This window comes from Crotalus tigris, unplaced genomic scaffold (genome assembly GCF_016545835.1).
Source record: "Crotalus tigris isolate CLP2741 ecotype Arizona unplaced genomic scaffold, ASM1654583v1 scf7180000018183.1131761, whole genome shotgun sequence".
In the NCBI taxonomy this organism is placed as follows: domain Eukaryota; kingdom Metazoa; phylum Chordata; class Lepidosauria; order Squamata; family Viperidae; genus Crotalus; species Crotalus tigris.
In genome coordinates, this window is record NW_024096870.1 from 228,497 (window position 1) to 252,458 (window position 23,962).

General features: G+C 43.6%; 1 protein-coding gene and 1 long non-coding RNA gene across 2 annotated transcripts in view; one reads left to right on the forward strand and one right to left on the reverse strand.

The window, feature by feature from the left end:
- Window positions 1-4,328: 4,328 nt before the first annotated feature.
- On the reverse strand, window positions 4,329-9,711 carry HAND2 (heart and neural crest derivatives expressed 2). The gene is made up of 2 exons (XM_039348827.1): window positions 8,455-9,711; window positions 4,329-5,046 (listed from the first exon to the last, which is right to left on the reverse strand). Exons 1-2 carry the CDS (start codon window positions 9,022-9,024, stop codon window positions 4,948-4,950), a joined length of 669 nt encoding a protein of 222 aa, XP_039204761.1. The 5' UTR covers window positions 9,025-9,711; the 3' UTR covers window positions 4,329-4,947.
- A 187-nt stretch (window positions 9,712-9,898) lies between these two features.
- Window positions 9,899-23,962, forward strand: part of LOC120310436 — a 29,431-nt gene continuing 15,367 nt past the window's right edge. The window contains exons 1-2 of the long non-coding RNA XR_005557356.1: window positions 9,899-10,087; window positions 10,683-10,740. This is a non-coding gene — a long non-coding RNA (uncharacterized LOC120310436). The remainder of the gene's footprint in view (window positions 10,088-10,682; window positions 10,741-23,962) is intronic.

Here is a 23,962-nt window from a genome sequence, read left to right on the forward strand (position 1 = left end):
TCCTTAAATACTTTAGTTCATTGATAAATTTACCAGAAAGTAAGTCCCTCTAATCTCAAGCAAACTCAGGGACCAATAAACTCTTACAGAGTTGCAATGAGGGGTTGGCAGCAGAGTCCCATGCAACTATTATTTAGAAATAATTCCATCCAGTTCACTGAGACAAATATTTTTTTGTATTGCAGTTGTAATGTGCAGTATAGAATATCCAGAAAAACGGAGCAATGGATTTGCTTTTATTTTTTCTGCAACTAAGAATCTTGGTACAGCCTATAGAAGTTTGCATGCATGTTCAGCTTCAAGATACCACGAGACACACAGTATTGCTCTTTTTATAAGGGAAGAAAAAACATTAGATTTATCTCAATGTAAAGGGGATACAGTATTCTTACGAATTTTCTTTTGTATATTTTATGGTGTTTTTTTCAAATGTTGTGAGCTCCTTATGGTTTTTTTTGTTTTGTTTTGTTTTGTTTTTAGAAATTGTGGGCTTGCAATCCAGATTGATCCCTATTTAGAGTTTACCTCTAATCATCCATGGGATACGAACTGTCTCAAAACTGACTTGAGGCTAGTTGTCTTCCATGGGCTTAAGTAGACCCAATGGATGGTACAGAGCTCTCAGCCAGCTTGATTCCGGTTTCTAAGAAAGAGCAAAATAGCCCCAAAGCCCCGGGCAACCACCGACACCCAAGAAGCCGCGCAAGGGCAGGAGCGTTTTCGGACTGCATCCGCTTCCCTCCAAGCCCTGCGACTTTTCCGGGGGGGGGGGAGGCTTTTTAGTTTTAAAATAGTTGCACTAGCGTCTTTTTCACGAAGCTCTTTCGTTAATTTTCTCCTCCGATTACCTAAGAGACTTTCGCCACACCTTTTAAGCCATTTTTCGCCCAGCCTGAAGGTGAAAAAAGGAGCAAGTTTGGCGAGGCTCATCTCAGAGCAGTTCTGTCTCCAGCGGTCGATCTGCGCGCGCGCAAAAGGCGAGGGAGAAGAGCGTTCAAGCTTGACCTTCGCGGGAACTTTGCAGAGGAGGAGGAGGAGGAGGAGGAGGAGGGAAGGCGAGAGAGGGGGCTGTGCGAAGCCTCTTGCTTTCTGCCAGACCCGCCCTACGTCCCCGCCAGTCGCTGCCCGAAAGGGCCACGTACTCTGACCAGGACCTTATCAGGCCCGCCGCTCCATCCCAGCGATCTCGGGCCAGGGCTCCTGACATCCCAATCGGCCATCAATTCACCTTCCCACCGCCCCGCTTCCCCATTTAGCCTTTAACGTCAAAAGCTACATTTTTGTCGGCTCCGGCCTGTCTAGGGCTCTCGCGATTTAGCTCCAGGAATGATTGCTCCTGAGAAAACAGCAACAGGCCCATTAGCGAGCAATTTAAAAAGCCCTCCTTCCCTCCGCTTCCCTCTCTAGGCACTTCGCCGCCCGCCGTCGCCTTTTCCTGGGACCTCCAGCTGACCGAAAGGGACCATTTTAAGCCCAAAGTCTAGAGATCATTTTTGCTGCGAAGGAAGGAAAGCTTTCCAGTCACTGACGGATGTCTTCTATTATATTTATGCCCTCGATCTTGGGCTCCTGGGTTTGAAATCTCATTGCCTTCAATGAGCTTTGAAATCCACGACCGCTTACGAGCATATTGCGGTGTTGCCATCTGAGAAGGAAATGTTGGTTCTGGTTAGTGTAATCTACATATATTTTAACCATATGCTTTTGAACTCTGATTAACGAATCGGGCAGCTCAGGTAGTGCTGTCCAGCCCAGGCCTTTGCGATGAATTCCCCCAATAACCATATCCCAATAAACCTGAACTGAACGCACTTTGGAAAACCCCCGACTATGGGCGCTGGATCCTGCCTGCTCACTCGCAGCTTTCATTTCGCGTTGCCTGAATGCATGCGCGCTCGTTCGCTCCCAGAAAGATAGACGGTGAGTCCATAAGAGAGTACGGCCGAAAGGCCGCAATATTTATTGTTTCTCTGAGTTCTTGGAAATAACTTCTTCCTAATTGTCCTTCATGCTTCGTCTGAGCTGCGAATACTGGCGTGAGAAGAAGACTGCCTTCCTCAAATAACTTCTATAAAATAACCAGACGCAGATTAGAGTTCTCCCTACTGCCCGGGAATTAGAAGTGTTAAGAAATAAGCGTGATTCGGCGGAGACAATACCTTTCTTCCCTTAATTAAAGTGGGGAAGATTTTAAAAGAAAAATACCGGCGGCCCCAGAATTCGGGGCATCTGACTGACAGCAAGATCTGGGGTTTTTTTTAAGTCCAGTGTGAAAAATTGTGTTTAGAGGTTGTGAAATCATCGTTTATTGATTACAAGCGATTGTGCCGGGAGAGTAGAAATTCTCCAGGCCGGGAAGGGCTGACCCGAAATTTTGGTGACCTGAAAATTAACGCCCAGGACAAATCCTGGGAAGGATGCGGGTGGGGGGGGGGCAATGTGCAGTAGCAGTGGTTTTTTTTCTTCTTTTTTCTTTTTTAAAGGAGAAGGGCGTTTTCTCGAAAGCAAGTGCGCCAGCCAGTCCAAGGAGTCTGACCCCACTGCTAGAAGAGGGCACATCATTCTGGTCGGTTGTTCTAACCTCGCAACCTGTAGTCAGCGAGGCCTGGCCAACGAGGCAAAACAACTGCTGCTGATGATCTTTTGGGAGGGGGCATCGGACAGCCGCCGCTGGGCCTCGGGAACGTGAATGGGGCAAGCCATTGAAAAAGGAGAGGAGCAAGCAGTGGTCGAGGTACATTGGAAGCTTTCTTGGTATTTCTACTATAACTGACATATATGCCTTTCTCTTTGGATCTGGAGCAGAGACAACGCGCTTTGCCGAAGGGTACAGATGCAGAAAAAGAAGCAAGAGAAAAAGGAAAGCAAAAAGCTCCGGTCACTTAGTCCCTAACAAAAAGCGGTCAAGCAAGCGATCTTAATCCCCCGCTTCCGGATCGGTGGCTCTTAGATCTTATTGCCTCAACCTAAAATTTGTATATCGGTAGTTATTATGATTGCTGGATCGACAATGCGCATTTTCTCTGCTTGATATTCTGGCTTGACTTCTAGGTAATGCCTATTGCCCACAGAGGCCGGGGGAAAAAAAACGCGATTTCTTACGCCTCGACTTCCCAGTGCCCTCGCCCAAAGCAAAGACCAGGCCCTCGGTCGTTTTTTAAGGCGCGAGAGGAAGACGTGGCTGCCCAAGTCCGGCGCTTTTTTTCTCCGGTGTGGTTCCAAGTGCCACCAGCGCCCCGCATCGCAAGCCCCCCTCTCCCCTCCCTCTTCCTATGCAAACAAGCCAATTCTAATTCGCCAGCCTTTTGCCAGAGCATTTTTTCGTAGAGTTAAAATAAAAATAAAAAGGTCTTGGAAAATGTTCGCTCGGGGATATCGCAAGTAAGGAGAAAGTCATTCACATGGTAAATGGCACTCACACACATTTTCCAGATGCCTAAAGTGCTATGTAATCAGGCCAACCGACCGGCTAAACTCTGCGTTGGCCTCCCCCAGTCAAAGCCTCTCGGTGTTTTGCCGTCAGAAACCGCTTCAAACGACGCCTTGCAAGCTGGAAGGCCCACGCCAAGCAGCAAAGCCAGCGTGTGTGTGTGTGTGTGGGGGGGGGGGAGCCCTCATTCTGATAAGTGTGAGAGACAGACTCAGATTAGCTTCCGTCTTTGGTGTCCTCCCTCTTTCACAACAAACACCTTTCGAAGGCGGTGGTAAATTATTAGTCCATCAATAAAAATCACAGTACAAAAGGACACTATCCCTCTCTTCTTCCCCTAAAAGCAAAGGAAAACTGGGTACTGCCGTTCCTTTTTCCACATCGACTCTTACATAAATGAAAGGCTAAGAAGTCTTCTCTCTTTTGATCACAAAGGAATGTCCCTTTGAGAAAAACCTGCTCCGAGCCAGAATGTCAAAATCATAACAATTGAATAAACATGTCCCGCCTTTGGAATTTCTGTTGGCTCTTCAGTTTCCAAACCACCTATGTAACCTCCGTTCTTTTCCCAAATAAAAACAACTAGACAACTTGTTTAACCTTGTTTTTTAAAAAAACAACTAGACAAAACTGCAAACTGTTCTTAAGTACCTTTACTTGGCTGTGAAGGTTTTTATATATTGTCTTCATAATCGAATTGTATTTTTAGGTTTACTTTAACCTAAAGTAATTGGTTAACTTCTAGACATTTTTTTTAAAAGGATTTTGAGTTTGGTTTTAAAGCCTTTCAGGTTATAAAATGTAAGTCTTGTGTTTAACTTTTTAAAAAATACACTTAGGATCCAACGAATACTTACAACATTGGGGCCTCTCAATATTAATTATTCAACAGCACGGATTGTAGTTTGCTTAATTTTAATTTTTGCTTTGCTTCTTTTAGGACTGAAGTGCAGATTAACAAAGAACTGTTAGACACTCTTTTCTTCACTGGTGGGTGGAGGGGAAGGGAGGGGAGGGAGAACTCTTACAATCTGAAGTCCTACCTCGGGTAAGATAGGAAACCTGAGGAGGGGGGGGGAACCAGGGGAAGCAACTGCTTTGGATTAGAGTTATCCTCCACAATCATTCAAAACAGAGCAGGTATTAAAGGTATACACTTCATATTACACACTAATGCCTTCATTTTTGATTTTGATGTCTTTTTGTTCCCTGGGTATACAAACAAAGCAAGGGTAGCATTCATCACGATAGAAGGGGGAACCACCATTTGGACCGCGTGTTTCTTCTTACCACGCTTGAGTTTTCCTCTTCATTTACTTCATTGAAAGATGGATTGCTTTTCTTCCAGGATCCACATTTTGTTTTTAAGAAGAAAGACTAGGGGAGGGAAATTGCACATAAATAAACCATAGGATTCCAAAACAAGGGCAAGAAGGAAAAGTCCTCAGCTCAGCAACCTCGCTTGGAAGGTCCAGAGTCCCAGAAGGGACGAGTTCTCCACTCTTCACGCTCCGCTTTCACTGCTTGAGCTCCAGAGCCCAAACGTGCTGGGGCCAGCCAGTCCTTCCCTTGGTTTTCTTGTCGTTGCTGCTCACTGTGCTTTTCAAGATCTCGTTCTGTTTGAAAAAGGGGAGTGAAGAGGAGAGACAAAGCCATTATCCTCCCTTCCTCTCATTTCTGGATCACCACCTCCCATCCGTACCCTTTGGGGGTGTTCTGCGGGACTGACCGACCGACCTGGCTGCGGAACAGAAAACCTGAAAATCAGATTCAGTGTTTTTTATTTTTCACAGGCCGGTTTATTCACAGGCACTAGCGGTTCATAAAGTAATTAAGGCTGCAATCGTAGATGGTATCCACATGTTTGAAGCAAGCGCCAGTTTATTTCAACGGACGTTTACTTCTTTGCAGATTCGTGCTGGGGTTACTTTGCAAGCCAGCCGGCTGGATCTCAAAGCATCTCGGTGCAAAGCAAGGGAACTGCGGTAAAAGAAACCTTACTCTCCCTTCTGAATTTATGGGATGCCCATTCAGCTTTACGTCTTCCAGACCAGCCTGATCACAAATCAGAACAAAATACTGCAATGTAATCCATATTTTAACAATTTTGATATTCCTTTCTGGGTGAATCATGGGCACACACATACATACCTATTTAAAATCTTTATTTAAATCCCAAATAAAAAATTGCCTCTGATGATCATGGGGTCGTCTTAATTGCAAATGTATAGTCAAATAACCTGCGATTGTACTGATACGAAATGCAAAAGCTGTGTAGAATAAGCCTCTTAGTAAACTTGCTGTAAAACACACATGCACACATAGCCCAGTCCCCAAATTCATCATTTTGCCACTCAGCTATATATTGTCTGCACCATATCTGCAAGAAAAATTGATGTCTCTGATACACACATGCTAAAATCCAGCTTAATTGATTGTTAAATGGGCTATCTCAAATATTGATATAATCACAGTTAAAGGTTTTTTTTTACCCCCTTGGGAGGATAGCAAGTCCAGGGAAATATATTTCCACCAGAATCCACCCTATGCCAGTTAAAGAGCTAATATTAAACTGACCGGTATTTTTTATTCTAACTATAGCCCTACAAGAAGATTTGACACTGTTCAAAAAGGTTCCAGCCTTCAAAAATTAAAACATATATCTCCAAAATTGGATACATATTTTATATGGGAGATATTTCAATCAAAATGCCATTAATTTTTCCATTGAATTTTTTTAAGTGAATGTAAATTTTTGAGGCCCCAATCCACTGCATGCTCCAGCTGCTGTAAGTTTATATATGGATATATTCCATCAATTTCATGGATTAGCATGCCTGCTTGAAATGAAATTCCAATTTGGAATTTATTTATTTCTTTATCTTGACCCTCTCCCAAACTACAACTTCAAAATGACTGTCTGGCTTGTCAGTAACCTTAATTCTTCTGGTCTGGTTAGGGATGTATCTAATAGCTTTCATGCCCTAAAACCTGACAATGTTTATTTCCATAAATAGTATCTCAAATATGAAAGAAAATAATCAGAGATTGTCGACTGATCACATAGGGAAACCTGCTTACAGTCAAGCCTTTTCTGTTGCTTTTATCTTGAAAGAAATCAAGAAACATGGAAGTATTGATAGAAGAGGAAGTGCTTTCTATAAGCTACTATATAAGCTGTAGCTGGTTTAAAATAAAGTTGTGTGCCCATTCTAATTCTAAGCCCACCATTTAGTTTACTATACAAATGGAAGCAAAAATGCAGCCAGACTTGGATATTTTCTGAAAGAAATTGAGTAGAAAGCACCAAACAGTGTGAGCCAAGTGCAACTTTTGGAGATTTCAGTTAATGTCCAATTGTACATGTTTCCCCAGGATGGTGCCTGCCAGCTATATTGTGCCTTCTGCTGAGGATGATTAAATTTGGAGCTATCTGGAGCTTACCAGATTGAATAATAATAAATAATGCAATAATACATCACATATTTGCAGTTTGCATGTTTATGTAGTGACAAAGGATACTCACTGGCGCTTGTGGGGGTGGGGGTGGGTAAATCTGAAACTGCAATGCCTCCTGAAATTTAGAGTCAAACTATTCCACCTCCTCTGGGTTTGCCAGGCAGTTGTTATTGCAGGCATAACAACAGAGGGTGTCCCTCATCCTCTTCCTCTTCCCAAATTATATTCCTTCCCAGAGACATCTATAAATTCTAGGATAGAACTGGAGGGGGGGGGGAATGGTCTTGGGCCTTAATTAACAATTTAAAGTCAAAATGTTGATTGTGCCGGGAAACTTGTAACTGGGAGGGTTGCAAACTGAAGGTTTCATCCTCAAACTAAAATTAGCATCTTTTCCAAGCCAACCGACATCTAAGCAAAAACCAAAATATTTGGATTTTAACTAGAGTGGAAACTTTTCCAACATTGGAGAGCTAAAGCAAGACGAATGAGAGATATAGTCTTCTCCTAAAACCAGTGATTTTTTTTTAAAGGAGTTCTTGGTAGATTATCTGCATATCATTGCTGAGAACGTTCCGAAGAGTTTCATTCAGGGTCAGGATATTGGCTTCCAAGCCAGTTTCTACAAAATTCTTTAGCCAATTTGTGGATCCTTGCCTAATTTTGCAGGTCTGCAGTCCTAAAAAGCCTTGAGACTAGAAGCCAATACAGCTGAAAGGAACGAGATTTATTTTAAAGGGTGAGTTGCGGTGTTGTCTAGAGAAATATTTGTGTCCCCCCCCCCATGGACCTGTATTCGAGTTACACAGCAAATCCTTAAACCTGGTCAGAAGAGAAACAAAGGGGCTGCTCTCTGGACGCTCCCTGTCTTTCTCATTTTTAAAAAGTTTTCCTTAGGAATAAAGGAAGATGAATGTTTTATTATATATGAATGTATGGCTATTTGAGGACCATTTCCAATCAGCCACAGGAATGCAATTCACACCTGAGGTAGGCATGTTCTCCTATCCAGGGGCCTCTCATTTACCCAGCTCTGAACTCCAGAAAAAAATTATGCAATATTTATACAAAATTTGAAATACAAATGACTTCAAATTGAGAATATTTAATTTTGAAATCAACCCCAAATCATTGCCTCTGTCCCCTGCAGCCAGCCTTGACCCGGGTCAAATTCTTCCCTACTCGTTTCGGCTTCGCGAGCTTGGCTTGGGATCGGGGACGCTGGGGCCCGGCCCTCAAGCAAGCCTCGCAGCCCCATTCCAAACGCATTTCCTCCTGGGTCCACAGGGGAGGCCTTTCTAAAAAACGACGCGCGCTTTTGTTGTATTACCCGAAACTCAGTATCTTGTCCCCCGCCCTCCGGTTGGTCCCTAAATTTCCATCGATTAAGGGCGGACTTAGCCGGATGCGGCTAAGAAGCGCGATCCGCTAAGCTTCTGAGCAACGTCATTCAGCCGCCCTCCGAAGGGAAAGGGCTGGCCTAAGCAGAGAGGGTTCGGCGTGGCTGGCCTGTGAGCCTCGCCTTTCCCACCCCCTTCCCTCCCGGGCCCGCGGGGGACACTGACCAGCTCCTTCTTCCTCTTGTCCTCCTTGAGGTCGGTCTTCTTGATCTCAGCCTTGAAGGCCTCGGCCTCGCCATTGGCGTCGTCCTTGGCCAGGAGGTCCATGAGGTAGGCGATGTAGCTGGTGGCCAAACGCAGCGTCTTGATCTTGGAGAGCTTGGTGTCGGCCGGGACGTTGGGGATGCACTCGCGCAGCTCGGCGAAGGCGCTGTTGATGCTCTGAGTCCTGCGCCGCTCCTTGCGGTTGGCCGTGCCACGCCGTTTGACCGGTCGGGGGCCGCCCCCCAAGCCCGGCGGCCCGCCGCCACTACCAGGGGGAGCCACGCCGCCCACGTAGTGGTGCGGATGCTCCAGGCCTGGCGCTCCGTTGGCGTACTCGGGGCTGTAGGAGAGCGCCATGCTATAGTCGGGCGGAGACATCTCCGAAGGGTGGCTGCTGATCAACCAGCCGTGGAAGTAGGGGTTCTCCTCGTGGCTGCAGCGGCTGGCGGCGGCCGCGGCGGCCGCGGCGGCGAAGGGGTAGCCGTCATGGTGGACCACCGAGTGGTGTGGGAAGCCACCTACCAAACTCATCGCCACCGGCCTTCCGCGGCCGCCCGCCACCCCGGATCCGCTGCCCTGGATCTCCGCTCCCGTGAAGACCCCCGCCTTAGCACCGGCTCGTCGCCATCGGGCAGGCGCTGCTAAGTCCCCCGGGCGCCGACAGGGCAGGATCAGTCCCCACCGCCGCCCTCATACGGGGCGGGAGGGGGCTTAACCTTGGGAGCGCCCGCCCGCTGCAGAATAGGTAAGGAAAGCAGCCCCCCTCTCCAAATGGATTGGCGGTCCTCCCTTCCGAGTTGTTGTCGACCAAAACAGCAATAGAGCGGGCGGGTTTACTTACACCTGCATTTTGTTTTTCTAATTTCCCCACGTCTCCCTCCCCTCTGCCGCCCTGCTTCCCAGGCCCGCCGCCTGGATGGCAATCGCGTCTCCTTCGCTTAAAGGGTGAGCAGCCTTCTCCTCTTGGGTTTTAGTTCCTCTCCCTCAGCTCCCGGGAATACAAAACCCAGCCAGTCCGTCTTCGGGGGAGGGGAGGAAATCCGGCGGTCTTCCTGCTCCGACGTGGAACCCGCTGAGAAGAGTGATAAGGCTGGTCTCGAAAGAGGGAAGAAAGAGGGAGAGGAGGAAACAGAGCACAACGCTTAGGTAGCAGACTCGGAGCTGCGCAACGCACTGGTCGAGTTTCCCAGTTTGATCTCCGGGTACAGCTACATCTTTAGGGCAGTTCGGGTTAATATATGTCGTCAGAGGCTCTTTAGCCCAATCGCTGCAGACCGGGGCGGGGCATTTTCCTCTGAGCCATAAAACGTTTTTTTTTTTTTTTGATCTTCGCGCTGCTAATTGTTCAGGTTCTCTTTTAGGATTGGCTGCCGTTCCTATCCGTAATATAATTAAAACAAACCAGGAAAAGTCTCTGCCCATCCCCCCCTCAGAATTCAGAGATTAATGCAAGTGTTTAACAATGTTTTTCTGTAAGTATCTTCGTGCCTGCCCTGTCTTTTGGCGGAAAATCTTATCTATTAAAATGGATTGGCAGTAAAACTAAGAAGAGGTTTGATTGTCTCAGTTCAGATGTATTATATGATATAATGATGTAAGTATTTCTATATATTGCCAACCAATGAATAATATACCAGAATACAATAGTATTGTATGGTTGATATAAAAGTATATCTATAATTAAAACTGGTTAAATTATTATACAAATATTACATTTACAAAGATGAAGGAAGAATATTTGATGCTGAGGCAAGCCATTTACATTGCCATTTATTGTCACTTAAATGTAAAGCTTTCCACAGTTCAGAAAGAAAACAAGATCTGGAGTATAATGAGAAGGGATCCAGCTACAGGACCATAACAGCCTGAAAATTTTATTAATGAGTCTCTATTTGCAAGCCACATTGTTCCATTATATAGGTCTGCATAAGATTCCTTTGATATAAAATGATGCCTGCTTGTTCAGTGTTATTCATATATGTAAAAAAAGAAAATATCTTCCTCTCCAAAACAAGAGGAAAGAAGAAAGGAGATGGGGGAGGGGGGAAAGATAAAAGCAGGAATTGTATGTTCTAAAAAGGGGAGAACCGGGTCTGACATTAAGGAAACAGTCCAAAAGGCTGACCTGAGCCATGAATTAATGCCTTTCTTACCTAAAATGATTTTAATCTTATTGCTTTTTTCCTCAGGCTTTTTGGTCTGTCTGGTATCCCCACCTGAAATCAGCTGTCTCTTCATTTAGCCTGGGTAAGTAATTGAATCTTTTCAACAGCACTTCAAAGTCTTAATGTTTACATTTCTGCTAAAAAAAAATATTTCAACATATGCTTGTACTTTTTGTATTTAACAATACAAGGCACATCCAAACAACTACTTTATGACTGCTATTATTAGTGGGGCCAGTAAACATGAGGAAAACATGTTTGATCCAACAGTAGTGTTAGGCTAAAAAATGCATGCATTTTACTATTTTTACAAATAATTCAAGGCAGTAAACATATCTAACACACCTTCCTCCTCTTTTCCCCTCAACAACCATCCTGTGAGGTGGGTTGGGCTGAGAGAGAATGCACCCAGGTGACTTTCATGGCTTGAACTTTCTGAAGTATGATAGGTAACAAAGTCTTGATAAAAATTAATATACATATGTAATTTTTGTGCATATGAAATGTTGAACATGGGGGGGGGGAGTTCATTTCATGCACAAACTAGATATTTGAACCTAGGCAACATCTAGCTTGTCCCTAAGGCAGGATCAATATGTGGTAGAAAGATTTTTTTTTCCTCCCCTGCATTCTTGGGAAGAAGAGCAAGGTTGAAATAGTTTAGAACACAGTCCCTAACATAAAGGGAGCAATAGATCAAATAATCACACTTATCCGGAGAATTCTTGAATGAAAACTTTTTTTTTTGTTTCTGTTGCTCTACCCAGCATGTGAGCTTAATGCTTTCTGATCATAGTCATAGAACTATACAAGAATACAAGTTTCTTGATATCTGTTGCTTAGAGAAGAAATCCTGAAAGGAAAATTACAGCTTACATGTGACCTGAAAATGGGAAAGAAGTTGAGGAATACATAAAATAATTGTATAGGCTCTGGTCCATCAGAAGAGATCTTTGCACTCCAACCCTGGATTTTGCAATATGGGCACCCTGTTTTATTTCAAGATTGCTGCTTGATCTCACTGCTACCCACTCCTCAAGGGGCCACAGACAAAGGCTGAAGTGAGACAAAATGTGATAGCTGCAGACCTTAAAGTGGACTGTAGTAGGGCTCATGTTTAGCTGTGGGACTTACTCCCAAGTAAGCATTCTTAGAGGTGCTGAGTAAGCATTCTTAGAGTAATCTACACGTTTTCTGCCAGCAAGAGAAGCCTTGCTGTTAATTCAGGGTTAGATTAAGACTGCCACTCATTCACTAGATTCAAAATTAAACGAATGAAATTTAACTTCCGAATCTCATTCACAGAGAATTCACTGAATCGAGGTGGGAAAAAGTCCCATTCACTTCACTGATTCATTTTAAATGGTGGCTAAATCTAACTCCAAGTTTCCACTGCCACTAAAGCCTACACTGTAACCTTTGGCTCAATGGGAGAAAAGCAGTGTGTGTGTCAGGCCTTTGCTTCTCACTGCACAGGGATTCAACGGAAAGCCTTCCCATTTCTACTGAAATCCCAGAAGAGCAGCCTTACCCTATAACTGTCATTATCCCTTTTGGCCAAACAAGCCAATCTGAAATGAATGCCTTTTCACACGTGTGAATGCAGGGGAATCTTGCCAATGGGGAGTTTAATGAAAATAAACAACCAGCTATGGCAGCAAATGGGCAAATGCTAAATTTGCCCCATATAAAGACAGTCAATAGCACCCATAGCCTGGCCTGCAACATGCCCTGGTTTAAATCTGGAATGGCCCGATTTTAAGACTCATTAAGGAGGGAAAGGACGGTGAGTGCAATCTTAATTATTTACAGGCACCTGAGGACTTTGCCCTGGTTTCTGAGGGAGCTTGACTTGCCCTCAGTATGGCAGATGGCTGTCAGGAGAGCAGTAAACGCAAGGAAGCCATTTGGAGCCCCCACCGGCAATTCGCAATTCGGTTAAATCCAAGCATTTGGCTTGATCCCGATTTTCCGGTTGAGGCATTAAGTCAATTTACACCCGGATCCTAGCATGGTTCCTTGGAAGGAGAGCGGTCCTCTACACAGGAGTGTTTACCCGCAACGAATGTGTGCAGCCCCACTGCATTTAAGGAAAAGGCGGCGGGATTTCTTGCCATAACACCAGGTCAGGTTGTCGAGGAGGAGCCGGGATTCATTTCCTTTTAAATTAAACACCTTTACTTTAGGATTTGTATTGCTAATCGCTAAACTTTGGAACGACCTCTCTGATGCGAAAGGAATAAAGCAGCAGTTGGTTTCCATAACGTTGTGTTTAATCAGACGGCGGCAGTTAACCTGGCTATTAACGCTGCAATGCGGGTACAGGGACTTGCTTATTCCGCACTTCTTGGATCCCCCCAGCTTCGGCTCTGCCGAGGCAAACGCGGCTCTTGGGACATTTCCCCGGCAAACTGCTGCGGCTGCTGCTTCGGAGTTTCCGAGAAAAAGTCCGGGCCAGAAGACCATCAGACCCCCCGAGAGAGGAGAGGAGGAGCGGAAAAGAACCTCTCACTCGCCCGAGGCAGACCCAGCAAGCGAGCGACGTAGCTGCTGGATCTGAGCCCTTCGGCTTTCCGGAGTGACAGCTTGCCTGACTCTACACTGCAGGGCAATTCGGCCTTTACTTCCTCCCGTCGTCCTGAGCTTTCCTTACTTCTCCCATCAAGAGCCATCTAGGCAAATTCTTATTATTAACCCCTTATTAATCAAGAAGGACTTGAAAGATTCATAGAAATCAATAAAGCGCACGTCCCGTTTGAATGTAATGTGCAGGGTTGGAAGAAGAAGGAAAAGAGGTTATCCTCTGTTTTAAACGGTTGTTTTGGGCTCCTTCCACGCTCGTATAAATTAATGTTTTTTACGAAGTAAAAAAGAGACAGATGCTCCGTTCATTTATTTAGTAAATCGACATTAAATCGACGTCCCGCAGAGCTCAGGCACTTTCTTAGGGGTATATTGATTCTGTTCAGATCTGCTTGGAAGGAAAATCCCCTGAGCGGACCAAGAGCTTCCCCCGAGAGAAGCTGCGTTGTAGCTTCTCAGGGGTTCGAAGAAGTCGGCTGAAGGCGCGTACAGATTTCTTTTCCTGAGTTTGAGCTTCGCTTAAGTTGATTGAGAGGCATGACTGGCAATGACTGGGAATATATTGTAATAAATTTTGAGACCAATGGCGGGGGAGGTAGCTGTTTGAAAGAAGTGAAATGAAGAAACAGTACTTAAATGGATTAATGAGAAAGAAGAGAGAAGTCAGAGAGAGAAAGTTAAGAGGAAAACGATGAACGGCAATTCGATGGCCTGCACCCCGAACCCTCAGCGTTGCCTGTCTGATTTCTCTTCCGGGGCTCTTTGTTAAAGGTTTGGACAAATTACAATCTGGAGCGTGGAGGGCGCCGGGAGGTTTCGAAAGCAGCGGAGACAGACTTCAGGAGAACGCATTTCAGCCTGGTCCCTGAGCTGCGGCGGCTGGAGCAGAGATCAAACGGGGTTTGTGGGTGCCGCAGGGCCAGAGGCTCAGTGATGCCGTTAGGTGGCCAAGGCGCCGGACGCGTGGAACCGGCAGAATGGCGACTTCTGAACGGGTATCCAGACCACAAATATCTCCCACATGCAGAAGATTCGCCTTGGTTTCCACTTTTCTTGTATCTGTTCTTTTTCTTTCTGTCCTTGTCTAAGTTGACGAAATGTGTTCTCTTTTTCCTTTCTTCCTTTCTTCCTTTCTTCCTTTCTTCCTTCCTTCCTTCCTTCCTTCCTTCCTCCCTCCCTCCCTCCCTCCCTTAAAATGCATATGTGTTCGAGGACGAGAAAGAAAGAACTGTAAGCCTTGGTAAAACTCGCTTCCCACTGTCTTCTTTGAGCATGCAAATAAAAAACCAAAAGAACTACTCTAAGGTCAGAGGGACGTGCACAGTTTCTCTGGCTGTCCTTCCCTGCGAGCTTTCCTCCTTTCTTAGGTCCCATTAACAAGGAGGAAAAGGGATAGCATAGTTTAAATTTCCATTATTTACAAGCGGCAAACCTCGAGAGAGGAGGGCTCAACAAGGATTATTGTAGTTGGTATTTGGAGGGAGAATGCAAGCCAGTTTTTCCTCCACTCCGCCCTCGCCCCTACTTCTACAATGCACGCGGAGACTTTGGCGTGTTTTAAGGCGAAGACTCACTCCAGCTTTCGAGGGCTGGTGCTATTTCTTCGTGGCTTCCTTTTTTTGCCCCCCAATCATCACATGACCTTCTCCTCTCAAGTACATCTCAGCCATTAGACAATGTTGAATGAATGCAATTTATTCTTAGGAAAGCTCAACTCGACAGCTGCTAGGTATAAAAAGCCTTGGTTGTTTGGATTCTCACCGCAAGCAGAGAAATGACTAGGGAAGGAATGACCGTCCACCACTCAGACAGAAAGGAGCCTGGCTCTGCAATTTCCTCCGCCATCTGCGGTCCGGATTCTGGAAATTGCCCGCGAAGCCTTTGGCCCAAGGGAAACAGTTGCCCGGGAGAGTAACAAAAGCATCTCTCCCCTCCCCCCAGCACCACAGGGCAAGTACAGCGCCTTCTGCAAATTCTGTGTTGGGGCCACAGATCTAAGCAAGTCCATTCAGACCACCGGGCTTTCCCATTTGAATGGGCGGCGTTTGGGTTAAACGGACAGGTTTATCTAGCAGTAGGTCTCGCTTAAAAACACACACATACACACGTGTCTTTAAGGCATTCGTTTGCTTTCAGGACACCAAGTTAATGCAATGAATAGGAATTTATAAAGTGATACCCAAGAATGTCTTTGATATAAAAACATTCTGCTGTCTCTCATACACTTTAAGTTTTTTTTTTTTATCCATCTGCCAACATTATTTATTTATTTTTGATGCCATCTTGACTCATCCTTGCAGTGGATAAGTCAAAATGTATGGGAAAGAAAGATTTTTCTGTCTCTTCATCTCCTCCATCTAGCCTTTCACTATTTTGTGTATTATTTCCAGATTTCAATAATCTATATCGGTATTTTATCAAACGAATCTGACATTACCTCCTTCCTCCAATATATTATTTCTGGATAACAATTCCCTTAGTGAATGAGGAATGCAAGTCTTTACTATTGTGTCTTGTGTTCATAGCGTTATGTAGCTATGTCTCCTCTTTTAGATTTATTTCACTGATTTCAAAAATTCCATCTAAAGGAGTTCAGGTTTACTTAGGTTTATGGAATGGAGAGGAAAATCGTTGCTGTTCCCAATTGCTGGGTGATTGGGAGCATCAGATTCAGGCCGGTGAGTTCTTTGCTTCTTTGCGAGCCTCCTTAAATGTCTTATTCAGCTGAAAAACTTCCCTGAAATATGGTCTACTAATTCAGTGGGCTTTATCTCCCAGAAAATTGGGGTTTAGGCGATGGGGTTATAGTTTAACATGTTTATTCTTGAAGAATTCAGATCTTCTTTCATGCAACCATTCATCCAATTTCCTACCCTCATCCGATTATTGATTTATGAAGAAATGAGGAACCTTGAAGGAGAGTTGACATCTGGCTGGTTGCATTCACCTCTTCTCTATCTCCCATTGAGACGCCCCCCCCCATCCTCTCAAACATTCCAGTTACATATCCAGGAATAAAAATGGGGTGTGACTGGGTGAGCAGGGCCCTACATTCTTCTGCACTATCAAGGAGCCATAGCTGTTCTCAACTGTTAGTTGTTTCATCGATTTTATAATTTAAGATATGTGAGACCCCTCCCATTCGATCATTAATATCAAGAGGTCTTTGCTTGCCAGTCAATACTGATAGCAGCACACAATTTTTGAGTCCCTCGCCATGCTTTCCCAATCTGTGTCAACTCTGACCTACATCCCATAGAATTCAGAGGGTATTTTATTCCGGTACCGACTATAGGTTGTACCCTAAGAGACGTGGGTAAAGTATTATTTTAGTTTCTTCTTTTTCCTTGCCCATCATTTGTAAAAATTAAAATTATTTATTTATTTTTAAAATAAAATACTCTTTTAACATAATTATAGTTACATTATATAGTGTCCACAGATTCCTGTATTTTATAATAGTTTAGAATGTTATTTTTAGGGTTTTTTAAAAGCACAAAGTAAATACAATTTTGTGATTTTATATTGTTTAAATAATTAAGATTTAGGTAAAGAACTCTACAGTTATTTATTTGCAAAAAACAGCTTTCTGGTTTTCTAAGCATTGTACATGGCAATTGCATAGATTACTTTTAAACAACGATATAAATTAGGGCAAAGGCATATTAATTGAAATACATGAGAATTACTTTTTACGTGGGTCTAGGGATAATTCCCACAACCAAGTAAATTATATGTCAGAAGGGAGATTTCAACCGGATAAAATCTACCCTAGGTTTTCATAGGATAGGGAATCAGTTTATATATTGCAGGGTAATCAGCCTAAATTTATTTATTTTCCTGCGTTAAAATCCCTGTTCCGCTAATGGAATGCTGTGAAATTCTTTCCTACCTATTCAGCCTTGACTGGGCTGAATGCTGACCTTCATCTTGAAACCAACTCATCATTCAAGTAAGTATAATCCTGTTCTGCTTCCCCCCCCTCAAGGGATGGAGGTTTAATAGCAGCAGCAGCAGCAATAATAATTCTCATCATTTCCTTCCAATAAGCATCCTCGTTGGGGATAATGGAAATTGTAGTCAGACCTATCCAGAGGACTCCGATTGTTGGAAGGGGAGGCACAAGAAAATCCCAGTGTTTCCAGCCCAGACTGTGTCGGGAGCTGAACTGCTGCTGGAAAAAGAAAGATGACAGGCTGACGACTTCGGCTCAAGTTCCACAGCTCTCCCAAGTGATTCCTTGGCACGTTCTTTTGCACAAGCACCCCCAAAGATTCCTGGGATGCAGTGGACCCCTTATTCTAGCCCTGTTAAGACCAGGCTCGTTTTCTCAGCCATCTAAACTCACAGGTTGGATCCCCGCGTCCTTGAGCAAAGTCTGGATCTAGGGCCCTGGTGAAGGTAATGCATTGTAGTGGCAGAGGGAGATCTGGGCTTCAGTTTATCTAATCAAACGAAATCGTGTAATTAAGGTTAGTTACTCACATGAGCTGTGAAGAACGAGTGGCCCATACATTGAATACAAAGCGAGTGTATGGGGCATTGCCTAAGCGCGTCGTTTAGCAAAAGTCCTTCGAACTTATGGAAGCTCTGCTAAATACGAAACGTGAAGCGTCCTGATTATTTGGCCTTGGCAAGGATTTATTTGCATTTAGCTGTGGGAAGGAACGGAGCGGGTGGATCATCCTCCTGAACCGAGTCGCTTTAGCAGGAAGACGAATTTCCGCCCGTCTTTATATTCTTGCAACTGTAAGCTTTCCTGAAATCGAGACCCCCTTGCGGTTGTGTCCGCTTCTCCAGTCAGCTCCTACAGTTGGAGGGCCGCGAGAGAGGCAGAAAGCCGCCATCCAGAGGGGGCCTTGGGCTTCGGTCCTCCATGGACTGAAAAGAGGTGGGGACCGCGATGGTGGAGGTGAAATGCTGTGAATAGAAAAACTGTTATATACGGGGACGGGGGCTCTGGTAGCACTAAAGTAACTTTGGAGACGCGCCAAAGCCAGACCACCAGCATTTCCTGTAAATACCATTATTATGATTCTGCTGCTGCTGCGCTTACTTTGAGTTTTCGGCAAGACCTGCGCGTTCAAATGCGCGAGTACAGCTGACAGTTTCAATGCATTGCTTTGAAATCTTAGGACATTTCAAGTGTCACTCGCGAGTTCCGTGACCTTTGGGTTCAGGTAATCGTTTAGTAACTCAAAGAAGCGAGGCCTTTTGGCCAAAGACCTTTGCATTCACTCCCTTTCCTGAGTCACGAGAAACCAAGCAGCGTCTTCCAAGAATCTTTCCTTCTGTCCCAAGGGCTTAAATGAGAATACTCTTCACGGCTTCTCTCTTAGCGCTGATCCGGTCTTCGCAATAGACGCGAAACTTTCAAACATGAACGCGGCGGACCGGGCATATTTCTCCCAGCGCGACCGAATGAGTCCAGTTGGAGCTCAGCGGAGCTTCCTCCGAGGCAGCAAGAACTCAATCGCCGCCGCCGGACCCCTTCCTGCCATCTCCTTTGACAAAAGCATTTCAAATTTGCAAGAGTCGTGCAAAGCTCCACGTTCACACACACTTCTACAGAGGTGTCGGCGGGCTTATATTCCACCCCCCCCCCGCCATCCCGGTATCTCAGTGTAATTGATCTGGCTGAGTGAGGCCATTGTGGTAATTTGGATACAGCAAGTCTCCAGATAATGACATATAATCAGACGCAGGGTCACTTGGTAATTCTCTCATGACAAACTCCTTCGGCGCTCTGTGATCTCCTTTCAAACTAAATTTCACACAAACAAATAAAGCAAGACAGGGTAAAATTTTAAAACACCCCCATAAGGCCAGGACGGGAGAGCGAAGAAGAAAGAATAGAAAAGTCTGCTAATAGGAACAAGTAAACAGGCTGCCGCGGTAGGGGATGTAGGCGAGTTTAAGAAGAAGAACAGAACAGAGCTGGAAGAGACCTCGGAGGTTTTCTAGTCCAGCCCCCTGCTCGAGCAGGAGAACCTATACCATCTCAGACAAGTGACTGTCTAGCCTCTTCTTAGAAATCTCCGGTGATGGAGCGCCCAAGATTTGGAGGCAGGCTGTTCCACTAGCTCACGTTAAAAACGACATCAGTTAATTTTAAAAATAAGGACAAACTGAAACTGTCATAACATATACACGGGGGGGGGCTTGTCGGAGAGAACGGGTGGGCAGCAACGGGGCAGGTGGAGGGAAGTTCCGCCACCCCCTGCCCTTTGCAAGCCGGCAGCTCCCGTTCCCTTGAGGGTCTGTGGTGCACCACTAAAGCCGGCGATGAGGAGAAGGGTGGAAGTGAATCCCGGTCTAACCGAATCAGGTCTGGTTTTGTCCTTGGACACCAGGAAAAGAACCAGGATCAGCATCTTGTAGCCGGAAAGAAATATAGCAGCCGCCTGCAACCATTCGGTTTTTTTAGAAGTGTTGGGCAGTAACTCCCATCACCTTAGCCATGGGGGCCAACGAGAAATGATCCTTACCAAGACGCTTAAACCATCTGATGGAAGATCGCAGGAGTATCCAGAAAAAGCAGCAGTGCTCAAATTCTGCAGCCTTTTAAAGAACAGCGGTGCCCCAAGTCTATGTCTGCCTGCTCAGAAAAAAGTGTCCCTGAACTACTGGAACCACTTCACCCTTTCCCCATCTTGGAGAATATCTGTTCTGTTTAGTGCAACTTCATTCTGAATTTACACAGGAATGCTCTGCTTCCAAGGCAGGGGAAAGAACGTCTGGACATTCTCAATCATCCAGGTCATTTTCTTGTTTTTCTTTGAAGATGTTTCACTTCTCATCCAAGAAGCTTCTTCAATTCTGACTGGATGGTGAGGAATGGAAGGATTTATATTCCTTGCAGACAATTGGTCATTTGCTTTTTTTTAAGAAAGTCATTGAGGCCATCTGGAGGTTTATCTGTGTCCTCAGGGTCACCTGACTAGTGCAAATGGATGTGGAGTCTTCCTGGAACTGTTGAAAAGACCGTTTTGTAGACTGGAGATAGATGATGGTGTATCCCCCCCTCTGTTGAGAGAGGGCTATTGAATTTTGACATAGAATTTTGACCCCTCTTTCAAACCAGTGGTCCACTCTATCCAAACCCATTGCACAACATAGGAGAACAAACCCATCAGGACAAGATTCAGCAGTTCATCTGCATTTAAAAGACAAAGACCACTCTTTCAAAGACAGCAAAGTCCACATTTGCTGTCCCATGGTGGAATTTGAGGGAATAGATTTTGAAGATTTTGTTGCAATGGATGATGACAGTGTAGATCTGCAATGAACCTGACCCAGAAACCATTTTCCAATCAGCATTGACCAAGGTACAACCCAGCGGAAAAATGCTGGAAGCAACTGATGAAGCAGAAGAATTAAGTGAAGAATTAAGTTAGGAGGACACAGAAATTACAGATAGTCTGAAAAAGGAGGATGTCAGTTATTTAATAATCCAGTTAATGTCATTTGCCATGGAAAAATGCCCAGGTATGCTGAGTGATATAACCAACTCTGAGAGTGCTTTCTCTGTTTACTTTTCTAAAAAGAATAAGAAATAGACTAAAATTGACTCTTTTTTCCCAGAAATAATAAACAAATCATGAGAAAACAATACGTGTGCAAATGTATTGATTTTGTAAGATAAAGTATTGTATGAAATATTTTTATGTATTTCCTTCAGTCCCTTGGATGATCAACTTTCAGAAGTTTTACTATATTTTATTATTAGTATAGTTTTTGGATGACGGATTAAAAATTTGTACATTGAATTAGTTTAGTAATTTAAAATTTTTGGGACCTGTTTCACAAGTGCTGGGAAACTAATGTAATATAATAGAATTCAACTAGAGAGGAAAATATGTGCACATGTGTTAGTCTCTTATTTATGCACTTTCTTCTTTTTAATATTTTGCTGTGCTATTGTTTTTTCTTTTTCTTTTTTTTCTAAATATTTGGTGTTTTGCAGTTTAACTTTTTGTTTTGAATAAAATAGAAATAGTCTAAAAAAATATGAAAGTGTTTGGCCTGACCACTGAAAAGTTGAAAGCACTTTCTTGATGAGAGTGGAGTGTCCTTTCACCCTTGGACTTTGGAGAGAGATACAACTCGAGAGATTATTTGGTCAGGAGTTACATTGGGTGGCTATCTAACTCCACCCAGTTTCCTTAATAGGCTCCAAGATTTCCTGCTGGATTTTTTGAAATTTAGTGATTCTGTGTATTCCCATTTCTTACTTCGAGCTGCATCCAAGCTGTGTAAGAGATCATTGGCGATCTCTGAATCACCACTCTGTAACAGAGTCCTTCAGTCTCTTCATTCCATCCTTGGCTTCTAAATCCTGAAGTAAATGTCTTTTTGCTAAGGAGACCATTACCTTCATGAATCTATGTTAGTGCTGACTAATTGGTGATATCCATTGTAGAGTTTTATCAAGATTTTCAACAAATTTGGGCCAATTGGCTTTTTGAAAGTTCCATCTAGGTCATGGAGTAGAGCGAATTAGGAGAATTTGGATTTCAACTTCTAGCAAAATAGGATGGTGTTGGCTGGATGGGAATATATTCATTACTTTCCTTTTTATGGGGACTGGCTGCAAATTTGGGCCTTCTGTGATGAAACACAAATCTGGATTGGTTTTGCAGTTCCATGCCACCAATTTAAATGTATTTGCTGTGGCCCAATTGGACAATTGCTCACTGTTGTCATCAGTGGAACGGTATTTCCAATTAACATGATGGCTATTGAAGTTGCCTGCATAGATTGTTGTGTGGGGCTTGATGTTCAGGACATGTTGTGACCAGGCTGTGAGAAATGGTTTATAAATGTTCACTATTGTTACACTGCCTAGTTTGGAATCTACAGTATATTGTTGTTTGTAGAGACTGACAATAAGGAGGCATTCTCTCTCTATTCCTTGTAACATATGTAGCCCACCATAGAGTGTTGTATCCAGCTTTTCAGGGAGACTACAGCAACTTGGTGACAGAACAAACTGACTCAAGGGAGGGGAGGGAACATATCTGCATCAGCCTGAAGTGGCCTGTAAAGTTTTTTTTAAATTTCACTTTCTATCATCACTTGATCTCAACTCTGATGTAACTGATAGCAAAGGGCAACAGATTCTGCACCCTGGTAGCTGTCACTGAATGCATTGGACTTCTATTGGACAACACTACTTAATAGTGGCATAGGCACAATTGAAACCTGGTTTACTCATCAGCTGGGAAGAAGATGAAGACAATATCACAGCAAAAAGACAGAACAAAAATATTTTTAGGACATATTTATACAATGGTTAAATGTAACTGGGGACAAGTCCATAGATGAGGCAAGCATAAATGACCTCCTCCTGGCAACATATGACAGCCTTAATTGTGAGGAGAGAAGATGGGAAGAAATCCCATGTTTTTAGAAATCAAACATTCAAGGCTGGAATGTTAAGGGAGAAATGGAGGAATGAAATATTTCTGCATGGAAGATAATGCATGCTGAATGATACAGAAAGGCCAAGCAAAAGTATCCCATAGATATCAATAAAATAAAGGGAACAGAGGATGAAGACAGATCTTATTTCCTTAGCACTGTAACAAAATACAGTCACACTTTGACAATTTTTTTCATTGACCTCATAATAACTTCATACCTCTGTACTGTATGCAATCCATTAGTGCCATTGTTAACTGTGCAGTTTTAAAAGAGTATTTTCCCTCTTAAAATGCCTCTATGGCTTTAAGGTATGCAAAATCTCTAAAATACTTTAATTCATAATCCTGAATGCAAGGTGAGTGACCTGTCAAGAGTGTGTTTTAGGAATAGGAATAGCATGATGTATCATTGTTATTTGTCACTAGAGAAATTGTCTAGAATGTATAAGGTATTTTAAATCTTTGCTGACAATGTGAACAACATGAAGAGACATTTTATCGTGCCTGGTGGACATGTAAAAAAAGGTAAAAAAATTAGATACAAATACATTCATAAATTCAGAAGGTTTTAAAGGTTGGAGTACTATTGAAACCACAGACTTTTCTTTGGGAACTAAAGGATAAGCAATTAGAAAAAAAGTCATGAAACTTTATTTTAATATATGACCACTGCAACAGGACTATTATATGCTCAAAGGTAGAAAGGTTCAACACTACCAACCACGGAGGAGGAAGGGTTGGTGAAGTTGATTGATTTTGCAGAATTGGCTAAGAACTTCTTTGATTAGAGAAAACTCAATATATCTATGGTTGATTGGGACACCATGTAGGCTTTTTGAATAAATAGGAAAAATGAATTTATGATTTGTGATTTTAAAGATTAAAAAAAACTAATAGGAAAGAGAGCTTTTTTATTGTGAGAGTAATAGATAATTTCATAACTGTACTTAATTGCTGATGATCCAATTAGTTTCAATTCTCCTTTCTTTCAGAACTTAACTAATTGCATAATAAAGAGAAGGTCTGCCTCTGTGCCCTTGAGGATATTTTTATTCTGCTCTCTTCCCATACACTTTTTATTGCGTATTACTTTAATCTGGGAGATGTTCTAAAGGGGTGGTGGAAGAGGGGCAGACAAATCAACTTACAGAAGGTCAGAAGGAATTCTAAAGTCAGTTTGTACCCAAAATCAGACTCTGCAGTACCTTGATTGGTGGATGTTTTCTCTCTTGGCTGGTGATATGATAAAAGGGCAAAACAATAAAGGCAGAGGAGATAACAAATCATATTGTTTTT